General features: G+C 40.9%; 1 protein-coding gene across 1 annotated transcript; it reads right to left on the reverse strand.

Moving 5' to 3' along the window:
* On the reverse strand, positions 1,433 to 23,500 carry LOC102180883 (myosin-4). The gene is given in 40 exon segments (XM_018064656.1): positions 1,433 to 1,600; positions 2,602 to 2,697; positions 2,802 to 2,906; positions 2,982 to 3,152; positions 3,242 to 3,367; positions 4,610 to 4,813; positions 5,403 to 5,711; positions 5,977 to 6,101; positions 6,203 to 6,368; positions 6,455 to 6,638; positions 7,832 to 8,028; positions 8,155 to 8,273; positions 8,686 to 8,812; positions 9,314 to 9,703; positions 9,795 to 9,885; positions 10,142 to 10,287; positions 10,502 to 10,678; positions 10,988 to 11,230; positions 11,932 to 12,187; positions 12,308 to 12,341; positions 12,344 to 12,443; positions 12,533 to 12,656; positions 12,998 to 13,115; positions 13,196 to 13,283; positions 13,856 to 13,924; positions 14,756 to 15,067; positions 15,844 to 16,014; positions 17,255 to 17,404; positions 17,495 to 17,613; positions 17,815 to 17,826; positions 17,829 to 17,952; positions 18,105 to 18,208; positions 18,302 to 18,400; positions 19,035 to 19,098; positions 19,229 to 19,321; positions 19,408 to 19,522; positions 22,001 to 22,028; positions 22,767 to 22,923; positions 23,031 to 23,174; positions 23,274 to 23,500. Coding segments are annotated over 40 exon segments (5,814 nt in total). The 5' UTR covers positions 23,478 to 23,500; the 3' UTR covers positions 1,433 to 1,447.

The following is a 24,825-nucleotide window of genomic DNA, read 5'->3' on the forward strand; positions in this document are numbered from 1 at the left end:
TTATAATTATGTACTACTGCTTTTAAATTCTCTTCTCATGAAGCAAGTTCCTTATTGCTAATTAGGACTCCCGCACTGGGGAAAGGAGACTTCCCACAGCAGCTTTCTTACAAGAGAGGGATGCACTGTAAAAGAGTAAATTGGGGTTCGACTAGCTTGTTTTTAAATGTTTACAGAGTGAAACCAAATTGTAAGCTTTAAAAAGTATTTTAAAAAAGCACTCTGCCAATGGCTGTGATAAAATTTCAGTCACATTCTTTTTGATATTATTTTTTCTAGTTCCTGCTTGAAACATGTATGGTACTGAGAAAATTTAGGTTTCTTGGTAAGCAGAAGTGTATGTAGAAATTAGGTCAAAAGGAAGATTTATCTTTAAAGTTCTATCCTTTTTCTTGGAGAGTAGGTGGTTCCGAGGAAAAGCTTTTCCCTTGGAAGGAAATAAAATCTGTAACCACAAAGTGACTGTGAGGTTTGAGCGGTGTGAAACTGTCTAACTTTCTCATGCTCTCTCCCAGGCCTTTCTTATGGCAGTGTTGGAGCCCTGCTTTCATGCTGCATTCTTGCTCATTTCTGTCGCTGTCATCTGCAGTCTATCTCATGTAAAAAGCTCCACAGTCTTTCCAGGCTCTGTTCTTTCCTATTCTCCTCCATCTTCCACGCTACTACCAGAATTACATCCACTCTCCTCCATGTGAAATGTGACCAGTTAGATGCTTGTCCTAATTCCTCAGGCCTGCGTGTGGGGCTGTGCCCCTCACAGTCAGGTCTCAGCTTCCGTCTCTGGCCTTCTCAGATGCTCTTTGCTCATGGAGCCTCTGCTTCAACTATTCTGAGATCTCATGCTGTTTTCTCTTCTTAGAATGCTCATTTCCTTTTCTCTTTCACATGCTAGCTATCTACTCATCTTTTAGGAGCTAACTCCGTCTCCTCTGAGATGCCTTCCTGGATTCCCCAGGTTCGCATCTCATTCTCTGTTGTGACCACACTTTGTTTTCATGCTTCTCTCAGAGTATGCATACTGTACCAGAATCTGAATTGCCATGACTTGCTGGCTTCAGGTCTTCAAGAGCAAGGACACAGTGGTCATATCCATGGTGCCCATTTCTGTACAGACACATTCTTAGTACCCAGTAAAAATGGTTGAATGGAATTGAGGGTCCATTAAACACCTTTGCTTCATTTCACTTGCCTTCTATGAAAATTGGTTCACTGACCACATTCGTTTTTTGTCATTGTCTCTGACTGCACACAGTAGGAGCATAACAAATGTTGAACAAATGACTTAGTTCTAATAGCACTGTTGAGCTTGTAATTAAGAGACACATGTATTTTTAGATTGCAAAATTCTCTGCTGATTTATTTCCTTGATATTAAAATTACATTTGACAGTGACAAAGAATTTCACATTCTGTGCATTTCTTTGGTCACCTTTTTGCATTAGAATGAATTACTCTTCACTTATGACTTTGGTGTGAACCTCCCGGCTCTTCACCCGCAGCTTGTTGACCTGGGACTCGGCAATGTCAGCCCGTTCCTCAGCCTCCTCCAGCTCGTGCTGGAGTTTGCGGAATTTGGAAAGATTGACATTGGCTTGTTCCTCCTGAGAAAAGAAATGCATTTGAGAGAACAAGAAAATGTGATATTTCCTGATTCTTACTGCCCTTGTTACTAGGAGCAGCTACAGGATTTGCTTCATAAGTGAGAAGCAGAAGGTTCTATTCTTTGGTAATATACCTGTTAGGGACAGGGCATCCCACACATTCGCCTCTGTGTTGTTTGGGCTTACAACTCCCTGTTCATTATCTCTTATTTAACTCTCTTCTTGGTAAACTTAAGATGCTACAGTGACAACAGGGAGATCAAAGTAGCAGGAATTTGAGTCAACCTTGTTTCTGTAAAACAAACTCTTAAAAGTAGGTACCGTGGTAGTATTGGATGCAGAGAATCTTAAGAAAGGATTTTAGAATTAACAGTATGAGACAGTGTGCATAAGTGCTTAGTCGCTAAGTTGTGTCCGACTCTTTGTGACCCCATGGACTGTAGCCCACCGGGCTTCTCTGTCCATGGGATTTCCCAGGCAAGAATAGTGGAGTAAGTTGCCATTTCCTTTTCCAGGGTATCTTTCTGACCCAGGGATTGAACCAGAAACTGCTGCATTGGCAGGCGGTTTCTTTACTACTGAGCCACCTGGGAAGCCCATGAGAAAGAGAACTGCAACCAAATGAAAAAAGAAATGTTCTAGGTGGATTCATCATAAACTTAAATAAGGCTTAGATTCAGAGCTCTCATTTGCACACCTCTGCAAGTACTCATTGTTGCCGAGTGTTTTAGATAGGGAGGGAAGTGAGTTATAACCAAGAAACATTTCTATACTCCCATGTCTGGAAAACTGCTTATGGAGATCTCAGAAGAGATGAACCTGAATCTTCAAGGCTCCAGTAATTGATGTTATGGGTTTTTTCCTTCTAAATATTCATTTTTCAAACCCAATTTCATATTCCCAATTCTGTGTTCTTTGCCTTAAAAAAAGCCTCTTAAATTCTGTCTCCACAAAACCTGGCCTGCTCCTGAATGTTTTTCTCTCGCTGTAGAGGTACTCACAGCCTCTTCAGCTTGTCTCTTGTAGGCTTTAACTTTGCTTTGTAACTTGTCCACCAAGTCCTGCAGCCTGAGAACATTCTTGCGGTCCTCCTCAGTCTGCAATGAAAGAGGTAGCAAATAGATAGTGTCATAATTTGAAAACATTTTATTTTTATTTTCTTGAAAGCAGTAGGCCTGAATTACATGGAAAAGCTTGTCACCTGGTAAGTGAGTTCCTTCACTCTTCTCTCATGTTTCCGAAGACCTTTGACAGCCTCAGCATTGCGCTTCTGTTCATTTTCAACCTCATTTTCGAGCTCCCTCACCTGTAAGAGTACAAAGATGGTTAGCCACTTGGCTGTAACTAGCAGCATGGGAGTTGAACAGGTTGGGAGCCCCACCCTGGCCTCCAGCTTCTGGATCTGCTTCTTCCCGCCCTTCAGGGCCAGCTGCTCGGCCTCATCCAGACGGTGCTGGAGGTCCTTCACCGTCTGCTCCAGGTTCTTCTTCATCCGCTCCAGGTGGGCACTGGTGTCCTGCTCCTTCTTTAGCTCCTCAGCCATCATAGCCGCCTAATTAGCAGTAAAATAAAACTAGTTGAGAAAGGTGAGACAGCCCATCAAGATTCTAGCTTGACAACCCTGGGTGGCCCTCTGCTCACATCAGTGATGGCCTTCTTGGCTTTCTCTTCTGCGTTGCGAGCTTCCTGGACAATGTCCTCCATCTCTCCCTGGATTTGCGTGATGTCTGTCTCTAGCTTCTTCTTGGTGTTGATCAGGCTAGTGTTCTGTTTCAAATTAGTAAAAAAGAAGACAAGGTCATTTAATTGTATTATACCTATTTACATTGTTATTTTTACTAGGCATAAAATTATTGATCATAAGAAATATTCAGAATAAAAACCAAATCAAAGGTAGACTCTAAGTTTCACTTCCCTTCTTTCTACCTACTATGTCTATTAATAAAAATTCTTTTAGATTCTTCCAGATGAAAATTAATTTTGGATACCAAGCATATTCAACTATTATCAGTGGCTGCTGTAAGTATAAAGCATGACCACTGCCCCAGGAAAAAATGTGAAGTGCTGCAGGTAGCATCGCGTAGCTCATGATGAATGGATTATTAATTTTTAGTTGTTTATTCACATTTGTTGGCTCTATATGGATAAATAGCATCATTATTGGTACAAAAATGAACCAAGGATCTCTTACATTTTTAGAAAGTTGACAGTATTTGAAATATGCAGTCAATTTAGGGATACTAATGATGAGTAACAAAAATACTGCATTTTAACTTGATTTTAAAATTATTTTGTAGTATGTGATTTTAACTTTTCATGATGGCTATTTCCATATATTGCAACTTTAAGAAAGTCTACAATAATATATGCTTATTGTAAAAAAAAATAGTTGACATATAAATTAGCAAAAAAGAGACAAAGAATAATTACTATATTCTTACTACCCAGAGATAACTGTTGATAAAACCTTTGCTTACACTTCTGGATGTTTTCTGGGTATTTTTAAAAGAAAGGATAATGCTTTCTATATGATTAAATTGCTTTTTTAACTTATTATATTGTGAATATCTTTCCATGACATTTATTACATGATATTAAGTGCTGCTTATTAGCCATTGTGAGGATATAACCACCACTGATTTCACAAATCCATTATAAACAACAAATGCTGACTAGAGGTACTGTGGCCTTCTTGCATTTGATTTATCTGTTTGCAGCTTAGACTTACAAGATAAGATGGGTTACTGATGTTGTAAATATTATTAATAGAGGGCCTTTTGTGCTTTTTTTAAACAGAAGTTTCTAGAACAGTAAATTATTTCAAATCAACATGATTAAGCCAGCCTATAAATGTATTTGTGAATCTGCTGGACCCCAGTGCATATTTACTGCTGTGCATTTTCCTGAACTCCTTGCCAAGGTTCCTCCTTACTGTTGAACAAGCTTATCCTCTGCAATGGTCTTCAGCTTCAGGGAGTGCATTTGCTCAACCATAGTCCCAAACCTCACCTGTGTGTGCAAGAGCTGCACACGCTCACTGGCGTCCAAAAGCTCTTGCTCTGCTACTCGCCTGCTCCTCTCTGTCTGTTCCAGCGATGCCCTCAGTTCTTCAATCTCAGCCTGCATCAGGTTGGCTCTGCGCTCAACCATGGCCAGCTGCTCCTTAAGGTCATCCTGGCCCCTGATGGCATCATCCAAGTGGAGCTGAGTGTCCTGCACAGATGGAGCAAAGGGCTCTTACTGATGCTCCAGTTAAAGCAAATACTACTTTAGGGTCACGTACACACATTGATCTTGACAACTGAGTGCATGATTGGACAGGAAAAATCCTCAAGTCTCTTTAAAGACAAATTCTTTGTAGCTTCCTGAGTCATTAAAGAAAATGCCACGAATAAAGCTATACAATTTTGGATTAGGAAAGTATCCTTAGAGATGAGCTAATAAAATGGTCTTATTTTATAAATGTTAAATAAATAGAGACATACATATTGTGTTTCTATTTATACATTAAACACATGCAGTCCACGTAAGTGAAGTGATTTGTGCAGTGATATGTAGCTAAAATCATTCATCACTCTGTCTTGTCACCCCTCATCACTTTGTCTTCTTTTCAGATGACAAAGTAAATTCTGCCCTGGGCTTTTAAGAATTAAGCTGTTTTTCAACTGTGTGCAGCAAAATTTCAATTAACTACTGTACTATTCAGATGACTTATGGCATATAGTCCTCCTGAAATATTAAAATTTGACTCACACAATTACTCCCAGACTGTATAATACCATGTTTGTTTATCCTAATGTACCTTCAGTACTCCTTGTGTGTTTCTAAGATTCTTTATTGCCTCAGTAGCTTGGCGGTTGGCATGGTTCAGCTGGATTTCCATTTCATTGAGGTCTCCCTCCATCTTCTTCTTGATCCTCAGGGCATCATTCCTGCTCCTGATCTCAGCATCTAGGGTGCTCTGCATGGACTCCACAACTCTGAGATGGTTCCTCTTTAGCTGATCAATTTCTTCATCTTTTTCAGCAATTTTCCGGTCGATCTCTGATTTCACCTGATTTAACTCAAGTTGGATGCGAAGGATTTTGCCCTCTTCATGCTCGAGAGATGCCTTTAGAAAAAGAAACATTTAAATTATCTAAGGAGTGCCTTTGGGGAGTACATTATGATGATTTCTTCAAGAAGGCATTAGAAAAACTCACAAACTCTAATACAATTTAGTTTAGCCTTTTAGTTCTATATTCCTAAGGTTCAATTCAATATTTCTTGCTGAATAACTTGAGTTATCCCCTGAAAGTTTGCAACGTGATAGATCTCAGTGGCTATTAATTTTTCAATTTATGTATAATGCATAGGTGAGCAAACAAAGCATGTACCTCTGCTTCCTCTAGAGCAGCCTGAAGTTCACCCTTCTCTTTTTCTATCTGTTTCTTTACTTTCTCCAGTTCATGGATATGCTTTCCTCCCTCTGCAATTTGCTCAGTCAGGTCAGAAATCTCCTCTGTAGTTTAATAATAAAATACAAAGTTCAGTTGAGAAAGATGAAAAATTAAAAAGATACTTGTCTACCATTTTTGAAATTGAACGATTACAAAGACTCACGCTGTAAGTTCTTGTTTTCTCTCTTTAGGGTTTCAAGTTGGTCCAGGGACTCCTCATAGGCATTCTTGACTTTGAACAGCTCAGTGCTGAGAGAGCGGGACTCCTTCTGGGAGGCCTCAAGCTCAGCCTGAGTTTCCTCATACTTCTGTTTCCATTCTGATAGGACCTGAAAAACAATAAATTGTTAGCTGATGGAGAAAGGGAGACTAAGTATTAATAAAACATGGGTGGAGTTTGTGTAGGCAGAGCCACCTTGTCAAAATTCCTCTGCTTCTTATCGAGAGCCGCGCAGGCAGCATTGGACCTCTCCACGTCGAGCATGAGGTCCTCAACCTCATTCTGGAGCCTCTGCTTGGTCTTCTCAAGGGAGGCGCATTTGGCGTTCACTGCTTCTACATGTTCCTCAGCTTCCTGCAGACGCTGGGCCAGCTTCTTCCTGAGAAGTTGGTCAGTGTGAATGACCAAGAGCAGAGTCAGAGTTACCGCCATGAACATTATCAAGCTGCTGACTAGCATATTTTCCCCAAGGCTTTTTGCTCCTTTGCCCATGAGTTGTTACAGTTTTCTAAAATACCTTCTCAGCATCTGTTTTATCTCTTCTGCAATTCTGTTTTCCCTAGTGAATTCTTTTTTATCTTGGAGATATTCAACAATGTATGAGGTCATTTTGGTGTGTTTGCTGGTGGTAATGGTGAAGGGGGTATGGAGATTCTGAGTAAGCACTTTAATGGAGCAAGCAATGTGAGGATGTGAGGGTGAGGAAGAAGGGACAGCCATGAACAGGAAGCCTGGCACTAAAGACTTTTAAGTTTGAATAGGATCCTCAACTATTTTCTAGTATTGTCTTCTTTACAAATGAGGAAACTGTGGCCCAGAGTGACACTGTCAATGTCATACAATTAATCAACAGTTTTCTAGGTTTGGTCCCTTGAGAGAATAAATGTTATTTCCTTATTACATTTCTCCAAAGTCTTATTGCTCTCTTTCAGCCCACACTCAAAACCAGGATGCTTCCTCTGCAAAAGCTCATCAGACTCTCTCATTCTGTTTAATTCTAACAACTGCTGAGATAAATAAAACTTTAGAAAACATCCTTCACTAGAATATAATGGTTATTTTCCTTCCATGTGTACCTTCCATGAGTTTTATTCCACAGCATGTGTAATTAGTAAGTTCATTGGTACTGGTTGTTAGTTAAATGATGGGAAAGGATGATAGTCTTATTCTGAACTAATAGTACTCCAGGTAAGGATAAACGGATTGCTGTTAATTATAATATTCATAATAATGTACTAGGTAGTCTCAGTGCCTCTGTTTTTCCTTATATTAAAGAAAATGAATTCTTCTTAATTCATAAAGGATATGCTGATAGTTACTAATTCATTTTGGTGGAAAGAAATTTAAGTTGCTTTTGTAACAGACCAGAATAGGGTGAGGGCTTTGGTCTTGGCCCATTCTCTAGTGGACATACACTGGGCTGACAGAAGGAGAATATGGTGGAGTCCACCACTCTACATAAATAGGCTGAAATTCTTCCCCTATCTCCATGGAATAGTCTCTTTCTTTTATTTTTCCTTCACTATATTAAAGAGTCTATTTCTTTCCACCCGCCTTGCTAAGAGCTCATACTTGGCCTCCTCCAGCTCCTCCGTGCGCTGGATGGCGTCCGTCTCATACTTGGTCCTCCACTGGGCCACCTCGCTGTTGGCCTTGGACATTGACCTCTGCAGCTCGGCCTTGGCTTCCTGCTCCTCCTCGTACTGTTCCCGCAGCAGGTCACAGTCGTGGCGGGCGGACTGCAGGGCGTGGGCCAGGGCGCTCTTGGCCTGGACCGACAGAAAGTGTGCATTCTAAGTTTGTGCTCTGATCACTGATATTCTCAGTGTAGAGGTGGATGGGGTGATATGCTGCAGAGTTCAAGTGACTGAAGGCATCAGCTGGAGAATTCTCACCTTAGTCTCTTCTTCTAGCTGCCTCTTCAATTCCTCAATCTGTTGCGTAAATGCTTGTTTGCCTCGGGATAGCTGAGACACCAGAGCATCTTTCTCATCCAGCTGTCGTGAAAATTCACCTGTGAGAGACAGAATGTGGTGATTTAGTTCTGTTGTCTAGGTGAAGAATAGCTTAATGAATGAAATAACACCAGAACTCTGTTATTTCATATGATAAGGAGAGTAACTCAAGAACTTTGATGCTGTTGAGAAGTTTATTTCTTGTTCTTTTCTTCAAAAAGTGTGGGAGTTTTCCTCGGTATTTTAAAGTGGAGGGGGGTGGTTTGAGTAATGCTGAGGCAAAAAAAAAAAAAAACTCTTCAGCCCATTGAGATTAAATTTTTTTCTGATTATAACTTGTAATCATCCTACTGTCTCACAGTAAAAAGACGGAGGAATAACATATCAGTGATAAAGGGGTGTACATGGCCAAAGAAATGATTCCTTTTTGATAGGTGTATCCTGCACTCCAGGCCCTCCACGTTCGCTGACCTGACTCTGTGTGTAGACGTGCCTTCTGGGCTGACAGTTCATTGATTAGGCGCTGGTGCTCCTCTTCCTTACTTTTCACTTCACTCAGTTGGTCCTCTAGTGTACGGCACATTTTCTCAAGGTTTCCCTGTGGTGGGAAGTAGAAAACAGGGAAAGATAACATGCTTCTCTTTGTGAGTTTGGGGAGCTGTAACTCTTTGCACAAAGGGGCTGAGTTTTCTTTACCTTCCTATCTACTGCAAAGCTCTGCACAGTGCCTTGGATGCAAAGTCAGAGACACCTGATTTTGGCTAAATGAATAAATGAACTATTGTAAAAGTTAGATTATTGTCTTTTGGAACAAGAACGTCATTTAAATTCTGCATCATGGAGAATATGGTTATTATATAAGTTTTTTTGTTTCTTCTGTATTTTCATTCTTTCATGGTAATAATGACAAAGTTTAAAGTGATTTTTCTACAATGGAGATAGGAAGATTAAAATGATTCATTTCAATATAGTAATATCTATTAATAATTTTAAAGTTTGAAATAATGTCTAAGGCTTGTACAGTTAGATTAGATCATATAGAAACTCAATCATTTTGAGTCATGGAAAATAAGATGAAATGGGACAGGTTAGTACATACCTTGGCTTTGGAGACAGTCTCCATGTTGCTGGCCAGGTCGTCGATCTCCATCTTCATCTCGCTCTTCTCCTTCTCCAGCTTCTGCTTAACCCTCTGCAGGTTGTCGATCTGCTCCCCCAGCTCAGCCACACTGTCCGCGTGCTTCTTGCGAAGAGCGGCCGCCGTGGCCTCGTGCTGCAGGGTGGCCTCCTCCAGGTCCCTGCGCATCTTCTGGAACTCGGCCTCCCGCTTCTTGTTCATCTCAATCTGGGCGGAAGTGGCCCCGCCGGCTTCTTCCAGCCGCTCGCTGATCTCCTCCAGTTCCCGGGAGAGGTCTGAGCGCTGCTTCTCTGCTTTGGCGCGGGAGGCCCGCTCGGCCTCGATCTCCTCCTCCAGCTCCTCGATGCGGGCCTGGAGGTGGGGAGAAGCTCATTGTGAGCTGCCTGAAGCTCATTGGTAATTTTGTCATGATGGATGAGACTGACGGAAACCGTGGACTTACCTGTAACTCCTTGATCTTCTTCTGCAGCTGCATCCCGAGGGCCTGTTCATCTTCAATCTTGCTTTGCAGATTGCTCATTTCAAACTCCTTCCTGTGAGGAGAGCAGCATGTTAGCTCACGCCGTGTCCTCTTGCCAGTCTTCTTTTCTATGTGTAACTGAACGTTTTTGGATGGCTGGTGATGAGGAAGTGCTAAGTGGGTGTTTTACAAGTCAGAAGTGTACCGTTTTCATTAAGCACAAAAGTCAAAGATGTCATTATTTGTATTTGTTTTTTCTGTGTGCCATGAAGTAATATTTTCGAGATCCAGATAGTGAGCAGCTTACAAATGTATTCACTCATACTCACTTTTTGAGTTTCTCATCCAGTTGCTGCTTATCGTTTTCTATATCCATTGTGGATTCTTGGGCCAATTTTAGGTCACCCTCCAGTTTCCTCTTGGCTCTCTCTAAGTCCATGCGCAGTTTCTTCTCTTGTTCCAGAGATCCTTCAAGCTAAGTTTATAACGCATTTTATTTGTTTCAGTTCTTAAGCACTGAATGTAGCTTTCAAAGACACAGGAGAATTTTAAAAGATACAGCAAATAGCATGAAAGCTTTAATTATTATTTTCAAATCAGCAATTAAAGGCTTATGAGCACTACTGATGGTTGAGTGTCACAATTGTTTATTTCACCTTAAGAGGAAACACCGTGTTTTTCACACTTACATCATCCACTTGCTGTTCTAGCTTGGTTTTAGATTTGGTCAGGGTGTTGACTTTGTCTTCTTCTGCCTGCAAGTCATCCAGGGTCTGCTGGTGGGCCTCCTGAAGGGCCTTCTTCTCCTTGGTCAGCTTTGCAATGTTTTCATCAAGACCTGCCATCTCTTCTGTGAGGTTTTTCACCTTTAGAGTTAAACAAATTACAGGAATATTAATGACATCCTGTTGTCTTGATGAGAAACACTGTAATATTTTAGAATAATGTCAACCTGAGATGAAAAATGGAAACTACAAGTTAACCCAGGCCTATGTGGCTGAAAAATATGGGAGATAAAGGTCAAGGTAAATGGATAAAAGTGATGAAGACTAAACAGATGACATAATTATAACAGTACTTTACACATTCAATAATTTCAGGATTAAACATGCAGTTAAATATATCAGTAACAAGCTCGCACTTGTGAACACTTTAAAATGGGTCACAATTTGTACCTTGTTCTCTGTGGCGTGTTTCTCCTTCTCAACCTTGGCCAGTGTCAGCTCAAGGTCATCTATGTCTTTCTTCAGTTCTGAGCATTCATCCTCCAGTTTCCTCTTCTTGGCCGTCAGTTCAGCATTGATCTCTTCCTCATCCTCTGCTCTCTCAGTTAGCTCTTTGATTTTTGCCTCAAGTTGGATTTTGGTTTTAATCAATTGGTCACACCTTTCCTCTGCATCAGCTAAGCCATCTGCTTCCTAGAAGGGGAAAGGAAACATATTCATTTGTTTAAGCTGTATCTGCAAATACACAACAATGTATTAAAATGAGCAAACTTCAATGACTCAGTCAGAATGGTCAACACATATGCTAACTAACTTGTCAACTTAATCAAATGGACAAAATGTTAGTAATTGCAACCTACTGATTAAATAAATATAATAGTGAATTTCTTCCAAATATCCATGTGTGGAAGGTCAAATCAATAAATTTAGCCTTTTGGCAAAATCTGCTCCTTGGCTACTTTGGAAAAGTTACTTATTCATTCTAGGGATCAGTTTTCTCACATTTGAGGGGGGATTAATTTAGCCTTTTTTCTGTCCTGGTAAAAGCAACATAACTTTCATTTTATGCACAAAAACATTTATTAAGAGGAGAATATTATAATGAAGGGAAGGTTCTAGAAAGAAAGGAAAATGTTTATGGATTTTTTTTGTGTGTGACTTTGCTCACTGATGACGGAACTATGCATGAATGTGCCTTGAACCTATAGGGCATAATTTGTGACTTTGCATCTACTCTTCTTTAGGTCTGAGTTTTAGAATTTTTGAAGGATAAACAATTATAACAAATGTTTCAATGGAAACCATTTATTTATAAATCTTCAGTTTAAAAAAGCCTCATATCCAGCCACTGATTGGATGATATGTAGCTGAACTGTGCAATGTCTCATACTCACAGATTGAACTTGGAGTTGTAAGTCGTTTTTCTCTTGCATCAGAGTCACCATTTTCTCTTCAAGTTCTTTCCTTTTTGCCTCTGACTTAGCCAGCTCTTCTTTGGTCTTCTCAAATTCTTCCTTCATGTTGGCCATCTCCTTCTCTGTCTCTGCACTCTTGAGGAGGGGCTTGATCTTGAAATACAGCTTCATCCAGGGCCAGTGCTTGACGTTCATGAAAGCACGGACATTGTACTGGATGCAGAAGATGGATTCTCTGTTGGAAGAAAAGAGGCAAGTGAAGAAGAATGTGGAAAGTTAAGATCTCTCAACAAAAATAATGACTGGATTAAGCTATGAAAATGTGGAGAAGTGAGACTTGTACTTGTTTCCTCACCTTCTCTCCATCATCTTCCTGAACTCCACTCTGTCAGGAACCCTCTGCAAATGGCCTGAGTGCATGTGATGAGCTGAGCCAGCTTTTCATCTCGCATCTCCTCTAGAATTCCCAGCAGGCCAGCCTTAAAGAAAACCTTGCCAGAGTACAAGTTAAATATGTTACTTCTGCTCATAAGAAAGCCCAGAGGGGGTGAATTATGATAGAAATTAGGGTTGCTGGTACCTTGGTGTGACCAAATTTGTACTGGGTGTGGTCAATGTCAATAGACCCTAAAAGTTTCTCAGAAGCCTTCTTGCTGTCGATGAACTGACCCTCTGGGATAGCACTTGCATTTAGAACCTTATATCTGTCAAAAAAAAAGAATATAAAGATGTGGATTTTCACTGAAAAAGAAAATGGAACACTTGGTAGCTACCATTGAAAAAATTAATTTGAGTTTTGGAGGAAAAATTTCCATTAAAACCATCAATGCCTTTTGTAAAACTTGAGAAGATAGGATGAAAAACTTAATGACTATGTAAGGCTTCTTTCTTTTACAATCACCTTTAAAATGGCTGAAGCTCATTTTTCAAGGAAAAGTCTTATAAATGAGTTGTAGATGGCAATAGATAAAAATGAGCTGTAGATAAAAATGGCAATTTTTATATAAACTAACACACTGAAAGGGAAAAATAAAGAGACACAAACCTCTGTTTGAAGTCTGCATACAGGATTCTGCTGGGGAAGCCCTTCCTGCAGATGCGGATGCCCTCCAGCACGCCGTTACACCTCAGCTGGTGCAGGACCAGCTCGTGCTCCATGGCCCCTAAAAAAAGACATGTTCTCCATATAATAGTCTCCTGAGAAGTCACACTGGAGCTTGTCTGGGTATCTGAAGTGCCTTACCAGGAGTTTTAGTTTCATTGGGGATGATACAGCGTACAAAGTGGGGGTGAGTGCTCCTCAGGTTGGTCATCAGCTTATTCAGATTCTCCTGTGGAACCATGTTAAAAGTTTCAAAGTAATTTCTAGTTGCATCAACACGAGAGTTCCTATCAATGATCCTTAGTGAATTTGCCCCATTTCACATTTTAGTGAGCTGTCTCAATGAAGAACAAGTCATGATAACCAGGAGAAATCATATGTATGGATTATAGAGAGGAAATAATGGATTACAAAAAATCAGCCAACTTCAGTTTATTTTCCTCAAGTGCTGCCAATCCGAGAAAATTTGTATTGAGACTTCAGTCATATGAAGTAGATGTAACTGACTACATCTGCTTCAAAGAGGGTTTGATTTCATGTGAAATTTGCTTACTATCAGAGCTTTTAGATATTGGGCTTAAGGGGTAAATGATTAATTTATCTAAAAGTTTATATGAAGAAGAGACACACCATGGGTCTTTTTGCTAAATTTTTCCTTAAGGAATTTTCCAGTTTTTTTATTTTTATTTTTAGTATGTCACTACCTCAGTTTCACCATATATTTATTTAAAATAATTTTTAAGTTATGGTCATATTATTTTTTATAAAAGTAACCCTTTGGAATTCAAGAATATACTGTACCCTGAAAAGAGCTGACACAGTCTGGAAAGAAGAACCCTTCTTCTTGCCACCTTTCTTTCCACCGCCACCCTCTGAAACATGAAATGGAAAAATTATAATTATTTACAATTATCCATAGACATCAGGGCTGCCAAAATTCCCTTGAAAATTTAAATTTGCACTCATTCACTTGTGTCATTCCTATCTTTCCATGTCTCTCCCCTTTCAACTTTAGATTAAGAAAATATGTGTTGGTTCATGTAATAGGCATTTAGAACAACAGCAACAAGAACAAAAAACCCTTGTGGGTGAAAAGAATATATGTGGGGAAGGGATGGGAGACAGCTACTCCAAACTGGCCAAGTCTGTCCCCTGAAGGAAGTGCCCAAGAGACAGGTAGTAATGCCTCCTAGTGCACACAATTGCAGGAGCGAAGGCAAAGTTGCATGCTTGGTCCCAGGTGGTGAACCTCTGGAAACCTGCAAGGAAGTCCTATTTCCTATTTGCCTATACCTTTGTCCTGTTACTTGCACACTGGGGTTTAGGAGAATAAAACTTCAATTTCTTAAGCACTGGTAGGCTGACAAAAGATGTCCTCATTTCTAGCTTAGCTGAATCCTTGAAAAACCCAATATTGTTAAAATGGTATAAACAAGCTCTATGATCCTGAGTAAGTCCCTTAACCTCTTGGAGTCTCTGTTTCCTCATTGGTGAAATGAGGCTATAGACAAAGGATCCATAGTGTCAACTGTAGCTTTGAAAGTCTGTGATCTTAGAATCATACCATGCTTATTAAATATACCTCATTCTATTAGCTCCACATTGGCCAGTATTTTCAATGGTAGATTTTGTTATATCTGTCCCTGATAAGCAATATATTTCTGTTTTGAGACTCTTAAGAATATATAATTGATCTTAAACATAACCTTCAGCACTTGGACCTCCAGCGAAGAGGAAAGCCAGAGTCTTCATTGCGGACTTCTGGTACAGCCCGACCACCGTCTCATTGAGGGGGTCCTTGTTCTTGTCCAGCCAGCCAGTAATGTTGTAGTCCACAGTGCCCGCATAGTGCACCAGGGAGAAGTGGGCCTCAGCCTTGCCCTTGGCAGGTTTGGGTTTCTGGAAGTTGTTGGACTTTCCAAGATGCTGTTCATAAAGCTTGTTCTTGAAGGAGGTGTCTGTGGCCTTGGGGAACATGCACTCCTCTTCCAGGATGGAGAAGATGCCCATAGGCTGAGAGAAGAAAAGAAACATGTCACTTGAATTGTCTGCCTGCAGAAATAATGGGTAGCATTCTGATCCTACTTGAGTAAGTACATCATATCATTCTTTACAGTTAGTGAAAACTGATTTCTTTGGTCAGCAGTTGTTAAATGGCAGTATTAATTGGGTGCCTATCAATACCCAGGTGTGTGCTGGACTCTGGGATATGATGGAGAGTAAGATGAACAAGGAAGGACCTCTGGTGGAGTTTGTGTCTTTGCCCCAAAGCCTTGGAGCAATGTTTCTCCAAGTGTGACTTGCCAGTGGGTTGTGTCAGAAACACCTGGTAAAAATGCAGATTCTGAGGCCCTACCCCACCCTTTCCCCAAAAGATTTCTAGGAGCGAGCTTAGGGGGATGTTCAGGTTTACTCAGTACTTGTGGGGTCTTTGGCACAACTGAGAGCCCCTGCTTTGAAGTACTAGGAACTCCGCCTTCAAATGCCAGCAGGAATGACTCCAAAACTGACAAAGAAATAAGTGAATCATGCTCTCCTTGGAGCTCTTTAATAAGGAGAGATGGTTTAAGAATCAGACTTGTCATCAGACTATGAGGGAGGGTAGAGTTCTGGACTCTAGGCAAGACTCAGTCTCTTTACCAGATCATCTACCTTAGAGTTGGCCAAAGGACCTTCCCTGATCTTAGTTACCAATAGAAACCTTTTGCCCGAGTGTGCAGTGAGATTTGTGATTTTCCTCTAAATACGGGTCAGCAGTGTGACCTGTGGTCTGAGAAAGGAAGGCGAACCTTCTCGATGAGCTCGATGCAGGCGGCCAGGTCCATCCCGAAGTCGATGAACTCCCACTCGATGCCTTCCTTCTTGTACTCCTCCTGCTCCAGCACGAACATGTGGTGGTTGAAAAACTGTTGCAGTTTCTCGTTGGTGAAGTTGATGCACAGCTGCTCCAGGCTGTTGAACTAAAGAAGTAGAAAAAGAAATGAGCATTCTTCTTGTGTTAACAGCTTCTCTTTGAAAGGACTCTTCTTACATAGTTAGCTTAACTGCTCCCTGCGTGAAAGCACAACCTGACTCAGAGCAATGTCCCCATACACAGAAGCCAAAGAGGTTCTAAGACACAGGTGAACCTTGCAAATACTAGACTGAGCGAAGGAAGCCAGGTTCAAAGCTCTACGTAGTGTATGATGTCATTTACATGAAATGTCCAGAATAAGCACATCCATACAGGCAGAAAGCAGATTTCCAGGGGATGGGGTAAGAGGGAAATGGGAACTGACTGCTTAGTGGGGAGTGGTTGCCCACTGGGTGGATGAAGATGTCCTAAAATCTATTGCACACATCTGTAAATATATCATTGAATTCAGTACTTAACTGGGTGAACTGCATGAGATATGAATTATATCTCAGTAAAAAACTGTTATTGAAAACTCTCAAAAAGTTTGCTGGTTTACACTGTCCTAAGCTCTCATTTGAAAATATGTGAATTACTCTTCATATTGTTGCTTGGAACAATATTATTTCTCTCTTCCCATGTTGGGTTGAGGATTTCTGGAAATGCTTTTGTTCCTAAACCCAGACAATCTCATCCAGTGTCCATGAGTGCACTCATAGAGAAAGGTGTGGAAATGAGACCTCCGGATCAGACATACCTGAAACACTGCTGTTGGGGAGAAGACTTGGGTAAACTGTATAGGAGGTATTCTGTCTCAGGCAGATGAATTTGAGTTTCTTTACCATGCCATTTCCATCCCCTCTACTGGCCATGGAGGGCAGGTAGGAATCTCAGAATTGTGCTTTGAATTTGTCCTTGTCTTCCACACAGCCATCTCTGCTAACTATGAAATTGCTAACTATGTGCTGGGGGATGGCACTTAGGTCTTTAAATCCAGAAATCTTGTAATGGCAAAAGCTTCACAGAAGTAGATCCTTTATCTGGGGTGCTATGAGCTTTCTCTACAGGTCTTAGTTGAATTTACCCTGTTTGAGGTCAATAACATTTCCATTATCGAAGTTCACAGGTAGGAAATGACAGAGGTGGAGTTTGAACCCAAAGTTGTTACCCTTTCATGGACTTTTTGATTGTCTTTGATGTGTCAATTTAAGGTGTTACGGTGTTAACTTTTTTATAGACTCTTTGTAGTAATGACTGCCGCAGCAAGATTGGTAAGCTTTTCTCGTGCAAAGTTTCTGCTAACTCACATCAAAGATCTCAAAGCCAGCAATGTCCAAGACCCCGATGAAGTACTGCCTGGGCTGCTTGGTGTCCAGCTGCTGGTTGATGCGGGTGACCATCCACAGGAACATCTTCTCATAGACAGCTTTGGCCAGGGCACCCACTGCATTGTATACCTTCATGGACAGAGTAATAATTATTGCTCTTATTAAAGACATGACCTGAAGGCCTGGAAAATGTATGATTCACAGAGGCTGTGCACTTACCTGCTGCACAGTCTGGCCTTTGGTGACAAACTCATTGCCGACCTTGACCCTGGGGTAGCAGAGGGCTTTGAGCAGATCAGCAGAGTTCAAACTCTGGAGGTAGGCAGCCTTGTCAGCAACTGCAGAGACACAATTCAGATATCCAGCATGGCCTACTGTGGCCCCACAACACCTAGGGGCAGAGTAAGGAGGGAATCACTGCTATGTGGGGTTTGATTTGTGTGTCCATCAGATGCTCAGGTGTAAAGGAGACATGAGCTTGGAGTCGGTTTACTTGCCTATTTTCTCTCATTTAACCCAGTTGGGGATTCATTTGGTACCTTCAGTGCCTCTGGTTCTGCTTGCTCCTCACGCTGCTTTTGCTTGAATTTCAGGTTCCCATAATGCATTACTGCCCCTGTGAGCTTGTAGATGGACACTCTTTCATCCGAAGTGAAGCCCAGGATTTCAATGGCACTCTGCCAGGAGAGATGAGAGGACAGAATTGGGACATAAGACACTCACTTATTTAGGAGACTTTGTACTGTGTCCTGAACCACACCTACAGCAGGGCTGTCACTGTCATTCCCGTATATAACAATTCATTTTAAAAACTGCCTGTGAAACTTACATCTGTGGCCATCAACTCTTCTTGGTCATCGATGCTAGGGACTGTGATCTCCCCTTGACTCACGAAGGCGTAGTCATATGGGTTGGTGGTGATTAGGAGCATTTCTGGGTACGTAGAATTTAGGGTGTATGTTTTACATTAGAAGGGACTAATAAAAATGTTAGCTTTTAAATTAATATACTTAAGCTCTTGCATACCAATTAGTTCTGGCTTCTTGTTAGACATGATCTGATAAAAAATATGGTAGCTTCTTTCTGCCTTCAGCTGGAAAGTGACTCTAGACTTCTCCAGAAGATCTGCAATGGCAAGTGGACATGGGATTATAGGGGAAAGTGATCAAGTTCTTGGAGTGACTTTGGATCATGGGGTCATGAACTAAAAATTTCATTGGCCCCTTGTGATTTCAGCTGAATGGTCCTATGAGGTACCATGCATTTTTGTCTTTACCACTGTGGTTACTCTTACCCCTGTTGAAGGAAGCTAAAGTTGTCTGTCTCAAGACATATTCATTTCTCATACATAGGATCCTTGACAATTGATTATTGATAACCTGTTCCTCCTCAGCATCTCTGCTCACTTAATAATAGAGTAGTTACTAAGAACAAAATTTATCAAGCTCACACTAAGGAAGAAATCTCATACACTAAACTCAACTAATGTACCCCTAGTCTTAGTTTTTTCATAGAAAAATTTGAAATGTCTTGTGAGGCTGAAATCCTTCTGACAAGCCCAACAATTCCTGGCAGTTTCTATATCAGAGTTAGCTCCTGACTGAAGTGGGTGAAGCACACCTTCGGCTCTGGTTAGACTGGCATTTCCCAAGGGCATGTTTGGTGTTGCACAGGCTCTGAGGCCCAGCAGGAGCTGTAAGATGTTCCTCCAGTCTATCACTGTCACTCTGGATTCTGTTCAGAAGGTTCTGTTACTCACATGTTTCAATATCAGCAGAAGCCAGTTTCCCTGTGGTACCGAAGTGGATCCTGATGAATTTACCCTTGCAAGTGAAAAAGATGATTTTACATACAAAACAGCACATGAGTAAGAAGAGATTGAAATAATGACTGAGAGATGCCTTTGTGAGCATTTAAGACCCAAGAAAACCCTTCTGTGACCCAGAGACTCACAAAGCGAGAGGAATTGTCATTTCTCACGGTCTTGGCGTTGCCAAAGGCCTCCAGCAGGGGGTTGGCACTGATGATCTGATCCTCCAGAGTCCCCTGCCAAGGCAAGAGCAGTGCTCACATCTGGGGCTTGGGAGTTCCTCACCTGACAGCTCACACGCTGACCTGGCAACCTGACCCACCTGCATTTTGCCTGAAGTTGGTTCCTCCTTCTTCTTCTCCCCAGTGACTGCAATTGTTGCAAAGTACTGGATGACACGTTTCGTGTTCACAGTCTTTCCTGCCCCAGATTCTCCGCTGTCAGATAAAAACCAAATCAGTATCATACTCTCTTGATGACTGTGGTTTTGTAGTAGAGCTGGAAGTTAGGCAGGTTGATTCCTCCAGTTCCATTCTTCTTTCTCAAGATTGCTTTGCCTATTTGAGGTTTTTTGTATTTCCATACAAATTGTGAAATTATTTCTTCTAGCTCTGTGAAAAATGACCATTGGTAGCTTGATAGGGATTGCACTGAATCTGTAGATTGCTTTGGGTAGTATACTCATTTGCACTATATTGATTCTTCTGATCCATGAGCACAGTATATTTCTCCATCTATTAGTGTCCTCTTTGATTTTTTTTCACCAGTGTTTTATAGTTTTCTATATATAGGTCTTTAGTTTCTTTAGGTAGATATATTTTTTAAGTATTTTATTCTTTTCGTTGGCAATGGTGAATGGAACTATTTCCTTAATTTCTCTTTCTATTTTCTCATTATTAGTGTATAGGAATGCAAGGGATTTCTGTGTGTTGATTTTAATTCCTGCAACTTTACTATATTCATTGATTAGCTCTAGTAATTTTCTGGCGGAGTCTTTAGGGTTTTCTATGTAGAGGATCAAGACAGTACGGTATTGGCACAAAGACAGAAATATAGATCAATGGAACAAAATAGAAAGCCCAGAGATAAATCCACATACCTATGGACAACTTATCTGTGACAAAGGAGGCAAGAGTATACAATGGAGGAAAGACAATCTCTTTAACAAGTGGTGCTGGGAAAACCGGGCAACCACTTGTAAAAGAATGAAACTACAACACTTTCTAACACCATACACAAAAATAAACTAAAAATGGATTAAAGATCTAAACATAAGACCAGAAACTATAAAACTCCTAGAGGAGAACATAGGCAAAACATTCTCTGACATAAATCACAGCAGGATCCTCTATGACCCACCTCCCAGAATACTGGAATAAAAGCAAAAATAAACAAATGGGACCTAATTAAACTTAAAAACTTCTGCACAACAAAGGAAACTATAAGCAAGGTTAAAAGACAGCCTTCAGAATGGGGGAAAATAATAGCAAATGAAGCAACTGACAAACAATTCATCTCAAAAATATACAAGCAACTCCTGCAGCTCAATTCCAGAAAAATAAACAACCCAATCAAAAAATGGGCCAAAGAACTAAACAGACATTTTCCCAAAGAAGTCATACAGATGGCTAAAAAACACATGAAAAGATACTCAACATCACTCATTATCAGAGAAATGCAAATCAAAACCACAATGAGGTACCATTTCATGCCAGTCAGAATGGCTGCTATCCAAAAGTCTACAAGCAATAAATGCTGGAGAGGGTGTGGAGAAAAGGGAACCCTCTTACACTGTTGGTGGGAATGCAAACTAGTACAGCCACTATGGAGGACAATGTGGAGATTCCTTAAGAAACTGGAAACTGAACTGCCATATGACCCACCAATCCCACTGCTGGGCAATACACACCGAGGAAACCAGAATTGAAAGAGACACGTGTACCCCAATGTTCATCACAGCACTGTTTATAATAGCCATTACATGGAAGCAACCTAGATGTCCATCAGCAGATGAATGGATAAGAAAGCTGTGGTACATATACACAATGGAGTATTACTCAGCCATTAAAAAGAATACATTTGAATCAGTTCTAATGAGGTGGATGAAACTGGAGCCTATTATACACAGTGAAGTAAGCCAGAAAGAAACACACTAATACAGTATACTAACGCATATATATGGGCTTTAGAAAGATGGTAATGATAACCCTGTATGTGAGACAGCAAAAGAGACACAGATGTATAGAACAGTCTTTTGGACTCTGTGGGAGAGGGTGAGGGTGGGATGATTTGGGAGAATGGCATTGAAACATGTGTAATATCATATGTGAAATGGATCACCAGACCAGATTCGATGCATGATACAGGATTCTCGGGGCGGATACTCGGGGCTGATACACTCGGATGACCCAGAGGGATGGTATGGGGAGGGAGGTGGGAGGGGGTTCAGGATGGGGAACACGTGTACACCCGTGGTGGATTCATGTTGATGTATGGCAAAACCAATACAATATTGTAAAGTAAAAAAATAAAAATTAAAAAAATAAAATTATGAAAAACAAATATGAATGACAAAGTTAACTATTATTCAGCCATTGGGATGAGAAAGAACTTAATAACTGTGAAACAAAAGGAAGAAGCTACAAAAAATAGTTTAATTTAAATACACAAAGATGTATTTGTACATTAAAATTTTTTAATTAAAATAAATATTTGCCCTGAAGTAGGAAATGGCAACAGATTCCAGTATTCTTGCCGGGGAAATCCCACGGACTGAGCAGGCATGCAATATATAATATATAATGTTTACAGCTGTGTAAAAGAAATCAAGATAAAAAAAAAAAATAACCAAATCAGTAGAGTTCCTAAAACCAGCAGCTATTTCAGTCATGAAAACAAAGCAAAAGTCTACTTACGTGATCAGGATTGATTGATTCTCTCGGTCTATAAAAGAGAAATTGTAGGCAGTCAATACCATTTTTAAATATATTTGTAAATGGTAAATTAATAAAATGGTATGAAGCTAGTATTTTTCAGCAATCCTGAGGGCTTGGTGGTCCCCAGGCCCAGCACCTTTCCCAGCTCCCCCCTCTCCTGCTCCCTGAGGCTCCCCCATCATATCAGCTTACAGACCACCGCTGAAACAGAACACTGCAAGGAAGCAGCAGACTTTCTCTTTTTATACTCCACACTAAGTGCACACCGTGACAAGTTAGATGACAAGTTAGTAGCATGTTTATTGTAAGTACAACAAGTAATGAAAAAAAAGGCATTAGAGATATTTTTAGTGTGGGAGGAGGAGTCAGTGCAGTAAAGGTGGTAGCTTTGGAGGTAATCGTGGCCTTAGTCGCATTTTCAGGGAAAACTAAAGGCTCATTTTGATGTTCTACTCTCTCTGAAGAGGAAATCTCTCAGTCCTTTCCCCAAGGTGCTGTTGTGCCTTGGAATGGTCTAGCTGAGACAGCATTCCAGGAAGAAGATTCATAGTATGACGGCTCTAATTCCAGATACACCTTATAATCTGGAGTATGTTTTGGTTGGTTCTGGGCAAAGGGCAATGGCATTAGGGGACCACCTCAAAGAGTGTGTTGAGAGGAGTAGAGTCTCTTTCTCCTATGGTTAGTCTCTCTCTGCTAGAGTCTCATCTCCTAAAAAGATGCACATGGCAAACATCCCACTCACCAGTCAGCATGAACTGATAGGCGTTGTCAGAGATGGAGAAGATGTGGGGCGGGGCCTCCTGGCGCTTTTTGCCTCGGTAGGCCGTCACCACCTCTGCATTGTACACTGGCAGCCACTTGTAGGGGTTGACGGTGACACAGAAGAGGCCTGAATATGTCTGCACCATAAAGGAAAAAAGGAATGTAATTATTTCATCAGGACATTAGTACTGTTTTTCAAAATATTAACCACCTGTGTGAACAGAGTCCATGAGAACAAACTCACGTAGATCATCCAGGCTGCATAACGCTCTTTGAGGTTGTACAGCACAGCAGGCTCGTGCAGGTGGGTCATCATGGCCATGTCCTCGATCTTGTCATATTTGGGAGGGTTCATGGGGAAGACTTGGTCTTCTTTCACAGTTACTGTCTGTCAAGTCAAACAGGAGGGGCCAGGTCAGTAAAGAAGTGTCGGCTCTCCTAACGGGCAGTGGGGCCCCATCGCATCCCCTCCAGACGCTCTACTCACCGCCCCAGCTTCGGTCTTGGCTGTCACCTTCCCCCCTTCCCTGCTCTGCACGGTCGCTTTCACGAAGGACTCCTTAGGGTCCACTACGAAGACTGAGGTCTTGGCATCAAAAGGCTTATTCTGGGCCTCGATGCGCTCCTTTTCAGACTTTCGGAGGTAAGGAGCAGCCTCCCCAAAAATAGCCATTTCCTGGTCTGAACTCATGGCTGCAGGTTACTGGTGGCAGCAGATACCTAGATGGAGAGACAGAGCTGGATGGTGAACCAGGGTGCAGGTGGACCTCTTCCCCTTGCTTTTTGGTCAGTGGCTGTGCTTATTCCTCACTCTGACTTGAGGACTTGCTCCTGTGTACTATGCTAGTGTGCTGGAAGAGCAGATCACTGATTTGAAAGTCTTATCTTGATAGCTTAGTATTTGTGGTATTTAAGCCTCTATTCTATCCTCTGTATTATTAGCCATCCTTGACAAATGTGGAGTAATTGACGTTTCAACCAGCAACATCTGCAATGTGTTCAGAATTTTTTCTTCTTCTCCTTGCTTTTTTTCTTTTGTTTCCTTTTCCAAACCCCCTGCCTTTTTTTTTTTTTGACGTTGTGATTATAAAAGAAATGGAAAATAACTATTTCTAATGGCTTTACCATCTAAATGAACCTATTTTAAAAACTCAACTACTCAGGCAAATTTTCCTCCTGCCTCAAATTATTAAAACTAGATTTATTAATTGAATGTGAAAATTATTAAAGTTGGATGTATGAAAAGGGAAATCTGTTTTTTGAACAAAATTCCAGGTTGAAAATACCTGATAAACACAAATATACTCCTGATTAACTCAAAGGTATTAGGTAAGTAAAAGGATAAGTACAATGAAAGCTGAAAATGCAACAAATGATTTTGTCCTAAGTCATATAAAAGTCTTTTTCTATAATCTGTTCTTAAAATTTGTGGAAGTCATGGTTTATCTAAACAGAGATAACTTTAAAAGACTCTTGAATTAAAACATCTGAATTCTTAGTAAAATTTCATAGTGATTGTATATCTTTGGTCTATGATTTTTTAAGCTAGATTTCAGCATACCAGTTGATTTTATCTGATGCTTATTATTTTAGGTATATATCTATATCTTTATCTTCCCGTTTCTCTTTCTTTAAAAAAACATCCGTTCAGTTCAGTCGCTCAGTCATGTCCAACTCTTTGCGACCCCATGAACTGCAGCATGCCAAGCCTCCCTGTCCATCACCAACTCCTGGAGTTCTCCCAAAGTCATGTCCATCGAGTCAGTGACACCATCCAGCCATCTCATCCTCTGTTGTCCCCTTCTCCTCCTGCCTCCAATCCCTCCCAGTATCAGAGTCTTTTCCAATGAGTCAACTCTTCACATGAGGTGGCCAAAGTTCTGGAGTTTCAGCTTTAACATTAGTCCTTCCAAAGAACACCCAGGACTGATCTCCTTTAGAATGGACTGGTTGGATCTCCTTGCAGTCCAAGGGACTCTCAAGAGTCTTCTCCAACACCACAGTTCAAAAGCATCAATTTTTCTGCGCTTAGCTTTCTT

This window comes from Capra hircus, chromosome 19 (genome assembly GCF_001704415.2).
Source record: "Capra hircus breed San Clemente chromosome 19, ASM170441v1, whole genome shotgun sequence".
Taxonomy (NCBI): domain Eukaryota; kingdom Metazoa; phylum Chordata; class Mammalia; order Artiodactyla; family Bovidae; genus Capra; species Capra hircus.